The sequence below is a fragment of the Maniola jurtina genome, chromosome 12 (assembly GCF_905333055.1).
Source record: "Maniola jurtina chromosome 12, ilManJurt1.1, whole genome shotgun sequence".
In the NCBI taxonomy this organism is placed as follows: domain Eukaryota; kingdom Metazoa; phylum Arthropoda; class Insecta; order Lepidoptera; family Nymphalidae; genus Maniola; species Maniola jurtina.
In genome coordinates, this window is record NC_060040.1 from 4,910,103 (window position 1) to 4,915,462 (window position 5,360).

Sequence of the window (5,360 nt, forward strand, 5' to 3'; positions counted from 1 at the left end):
TGCTATAAAGAGGTTATTTCGATACCTACAAGGCACTAAAGATCTACAACTCTTTTATAAAAATAATGTCAATGAAGAAATCACTGGATATTCTGACTCTGATTGGGCCTCATCCTCTGAAGACAGAAAATCATGTACGGGATACATTTTTAATTTTCAGAGTGCAGCTATATCATGGAATTCGAAGAGGCAGCACACTGTTGCTTTGTCAACCACTGAGGCGGAATACATGGCGCTCTCAGCTGCCACTCAAGAAGCTATGTGGCTGAGACAGTTGCACTACGAACTGTGGCCTTCTATAAAGGTTACAGCTTTAACTTTGTATTGTGATAATCAAAGTGCCATTAAACTTGCAGGTTCCTGTAGTTATCATGCTCGAAGTAAACATATTGATGTTCGTCACCACTACCTGAGGGACAAAGTTGAACATGGTGAAATCAAGCTTGAATATGTGGGCACGGACTCAATGATTGCTGACTGTCTAACCAAAGCTCTCCCGAAGCCAAAACATGAACGTTTCCTGGAAGCTATGGGTATGCGACATGCGTTCAAGGGAGGATGTTAAAATATGAACGCATTCTATGCTTTTCTCTGTGACATGTCATCGTGTATTATGTTCTGTGGCTACCATTGTAACTATCTTTCTCTGTGTGGCACCGAAATAAAAAGGCTGTCTGTTTTATACCAAAGTTTTATTTCATCTTAAATATCAAGTAAATTCCAAATAGCAGTTCAGTTTTTCAGTTTATTATATCAAGAACACTCTCGATCAAGCCACCTTTGAACCAAAAAAATCTAAATTAAAATCGGTTCATTCGTTTAGGCGCTACGATGCCACAGACAGATACACAGATACACAGATACACACGTCAAACTTATAACACCCCTCTTTTTGGGTCGGGGGTTAAAAAACATGCTAAATATACCTACCTAAGCTACGTCTCCAATTTATGCAAGCTTTATCGACGCCTTTCGTACAGATTAGTTCAGTGTTCTTTCATTTCTGTTTCTGTGATGATGATGATGATGATAATGAAACATGGGTTATTTAAGTGTAACATGAGTGCCATAAAGAGTGTCATCTATCTCTGTTTTCATTTGGATCAGCTCATTTTTACGGGCGGTAAATTTTGAGTTTATTGTGTCGTGAAAAACTACGAGTAAAATGAGGTTAGCTCGAATTGCATGAGAACAATTTGTTTTAATAACACTACTGACATAACCCGGCTTTTCATGCTTAAATTTATGGTTCTTGAGAACGAGGTGTAAGATAAAGAATTATTTTTCTCGAATATGAGGGTATTTCAGCATCTTGAATGTACTTTAGTCATTTAGTTATAGCCTAAAATAAAATATTGTAAAAAACTACTGTAAAAATTGGAACAAATTCGAAAATACACACTTTTGAAAAAACATGTAAAAGGTTGTTTTTATAAAGCAACTAAGAAGCTAATGCCTGGGCTGGACTGGATGGGTGGATAGGTTTTTAAAAATCCCGTAAAAACAAGACACAAGCCATTTCCCAAAATGTTCTTCGAGATATGTTTCTTTCAACTTAAATATACTAATAACAAAAAAATATGTGGAATCTCTTCTCTCGCTTACTTTTCCAAATATTATTATCTATTCAGTTAACTTATACAGTAGAACTCCAATTATCCGAACTCCGACTATCCGAATCGCCGATTATCCGAATCACAAAAAATTGTCCAAAAAAAGTCTAAGTGCGCTATTATTCTTCCCCCCGCGAAGCCAGTGTTTGCGCGTCAAGTCTTGACTTGACTTGTCTTAACTTGCCGTTGTGCCTACACTGACTTCCCCCCGCGAGGTCGGTGTAGGCACGGCGGCAAGTTAAGACAAGTTCCGGCGCATTGCAGTCACGGCGCACCTGTCATTGTTTGTTTTGATTAGCCAGTGTGCTATTGACCTTGCTCCAGGACGCTACTCTTTCGCTACGGCTTACTTTTGTTTGTGCGTGTACAATACTGTATTGTTTTTATACCATGGCTTCGAAAAGAAAACGTGTTGTGCTATCGTTAGCGGACAAACTGAAAATTATAGAGCAACTCGATAAAGGTGTAACGGGTAAGAAGTTGTCTGAGATTTATGATGTTGGACAAGCAACAATTTCTGACATTAAAAACAGTAAGTCAACACTTTTAAACTTTGTTTCGGTGCTTGAAAATGAAGATGGAAGTTCCTCCAGGAAAACAATGAAGTCAGCAACCAACAAAAATTTGGAAGATGCCGTGTTTAAATGGTTTTTGCAGCAACGTTCTATGGGAAATCCGATTTCAGGTCCAATCCTTTGTGAAAAAGCCAAAATCTTAGCAGAAAAGCTTGGTTATTCATCTTTTAAGGCTAGTAACGGCTGGCTAAGGAATTTTAAATTCAGGCATGGTGTACGCGAGTTAGATTTGGCTGGTGAGAAGCTTTCAGCAGACTCTGCAGCTGCTGAAAATTTTATTGAAAAATTTAAAACTGCATCAGAATCCTATGATCCGGAGTTTGTTTATAATGCCGATGAAACTGGCCTTGTTTGGAAAGCATTACCAAAAACCACTTTGGCTTCTAAAAGGGAATCTAGTGCCCCTGGACATAAGGTCAGTAAAGAACGTGTTACAGTGCTTAACTGTGCCAACTCCACTGGAAATCATAAACTGCCACTTCTTTTGATAGGAAAGTCAAGAAATCCAAGAGCATTTAAAAACGTAAAAAAACTTCCACTCTTCTACAAAAGTCAACCCAAGGCCTGGATGACTGCAGCTTTGTTTACCGAATGGTATGATGAAGTGTTTATTCCTGAAGTGAAAAAGCACCAAAAATCGGTGGGAAAAGAAGGCAGTAAGGTGCTTTTAATTGTTGATAACGCACCCACTCATCCTACAGCAGAACTGTTGGAAAGAGAGAATGGGCAGTTTAAAACGACGTTTTTGCCTCCCAATGTTACAAGTTTGCTGCAACCCATGGACCAGTCTGTTATTGAAACAATGAAGCGCCATTACAGAAGGCAACTGCTGAGAAAACTGCTGATCGAAGGTGCTGAAGATGAAGAATTGGTTTTGGCAAATCATAGCAAAATAAATTTAAAGGACTGCTGTTACATGGTAGCGGAAGCTTGGAGTTTGGTTACGGCAGTGACGCTAAGACGTGCGTGGAATAAACTGAAAGGCCTACCGTCTGAGAAGAACAAAAAAAAAGAATCTGAAGAAAATGAGAAACAAGAATATGGAGAGGATGATGATGATGAAGATGCGTTGTCACTAGAGGAAATAAGAAAAATGATTGTAAAAATTCCTGGTTGTACAGAAGTAAGTGCTGAAGATGTAGGAGAGTGGATGGCTTGTGACACGTCTGACCCTGGTTTTCAAATTCTCAATGACGATGAAATTGTTGTAAGTGTGAGAGAAGATGTTGAAGTGGAAGAAGAACTTTCTGCTGATGTTGAAGTAGACGCTGGACCATCAGCTAGTGAAGCATTTGCCGGCCTCGAGACTGCTTTGAAGTGGATGGAGCGTCAGCCCGAGTGTGACCACTTGCAACTGCTTACCGTCAAGCGAATGCGTGACCTGGCTGCCCGAAAACGGTTGAAGACCGCAAAACAGCTTACATTAACGGAGATGTTTAAAAAACAATGATTTTTATTTCTAAACTTGTACATAAGTACATTTTATTTATATTTAAAACATGTGAAAATTTCATGTTTCTTTCATTTAATTCAATAAAAAAATAGTGCAATATCAAAACGTAGCTTTTATTCTCTCCAATGGCAATTTTTTAAAAAAAAATCCGATTATCCGAATATTTGATTATCCGAATGGGTCCCGGTCCCCATTAATTCGGATAATTGGAGTTCTACTGTAGTTGAATAAAACAAGAATATTGAAATGGACGTCTCTTGTTAAATATCACGAATATCCTAGGTCGAGGAAAGGTAAACAATCAAACAGGTACAGTATTTGTTTTGCACAAATCCTCTCCTACCGTACAAGGAGCACTTCAAACAACGTTCTAAAACAAAAGCAAAAAAGGGTACTGTGCCTTACATGTTCTGAGCTAATAAGATGAGTGCCCGTAACTATGTGGCGAGTACTAATAGGTCTCATTTGCTTTCTCCACGCAGTCATCTCCGCTCGGTATTTGCTATTCAGGATGCTAGTGATACTAGAAAGGATAGTACAGATAAAATAAACATATGTGTGTTTGTCATAGTCTTTAAGAGTAAAATTAGCGTTGGGATATGATCTGGAGCCACCTAATCTCAACCTCAGCCTCCTCATAGCGTGCTTTGCGTGTTACAGTCCGCGCGGCTCGCAGTCTCCTTGACACAGCGTCGCGAGCTGTGACCCATTGAAAGGGACCGCGGACGTTTGAAACTAATCGGACAATTTCCGAAAAACATGAGAGTTTAGCCGTCATTCCTTTCATTGTTTTAAATGCTAAAATGTCATGGCACATTAATAGTTTCAGCAACAACCTTATGACACGGTGATTCCATGTCATGATCTTCTTAATTAGCATTGAGGCAAAGAATCGCGATTTCACATGTGAATTTGAATAAAGCTTTATTGAGGTTGATTGTTTCACGACTCTACCTTCAGTAGTTCAAAATAGTGATGCAACAGATCCAAAAAGCCCATACGGAACGTAAAAGCGCAACACATGTCATGTCACATCCATAGTTTCAACATCGTGTAGGTCCTCATGACACGGTGACTCCATGTCGTGATCTTCTTAATTAGCATTGAGGCAACGAATCGCGATTTCACATGCGAATTTGAATAAAGCTGCGTTGAGGACTCCATTCTGCTCATTCTGTTGCATTGTTAGCGGCGATTTGGGTACAAGCTCATTACTAGTTTTGTTTGCGCTGGCTCTTGTTTGAGCCAATTTAAGTAACAAAGAATATTCTTTTTTTAGCTTCAATTTTATAAAAGCTTTTGTATTCTGTTGAGTTGTTTTTGGTTTCTATTTCATTAAAAAACTGTTCTGTGGTTTTAAATTATTATGTACCTAGTCATCAAATAGATTATATTATTATACATTACTTTTTTGTAAAAATGGCAGGATACTTAGATATTATCATTAAAAATTACAATTGTTTCTTCAATACTTCGATGTGCCATTGTAAGTATTTACAGACTAGGTAGTTTATTTTATTAGTTAAGTGTTTTATACAGATTTATTATTTTGCTGTTAATAAAAGTGTTTTTAATTTTATAAGTTTATTTATTTTAGTAAAACTTCGCTACAATTTGGAGATAAATCTAATCTCTGAATCAAAGCGAAATATAATCTTATACTAAAAAAAACTATGATTTGTATGATCCATAAAAACAACCACGTCAGAACACCTATCA

The 5,360-nt window shown here is 37.8% G+C and overlaps 1 protein-coding gene across 1 annotated transcript; it reads left to right on the top strand.

Annotated features, from left to right (window-relative positions):
- The first annotated feature begins 2,003 nt into the window (after positions 1-2,003).
- LOC123870479 (jerky protein homolog-like) lies at positions 2,004-3,638 on the top strand. Its single transcript, XM_045913805.1, has one exon. The coding sequence runs from the start codon at positions 2,004-2,006 to the stop codon at positions 3,636-3,638; it is 1,635 nt and encodes a 544-aa protein (XP_045769761.1).
- Positions 3,639-5,360: the final 1,722 nt, after the last annotated feature.

Coding starts and splice junctions, on each gene's coding strand:
- LOC123870479 (XM_045913805.1), top strand. CDS start 2,004: ATGGCTTCGAAAAGAAAACGTGTTGTGCTATCGTTAGCGGACAAACTG.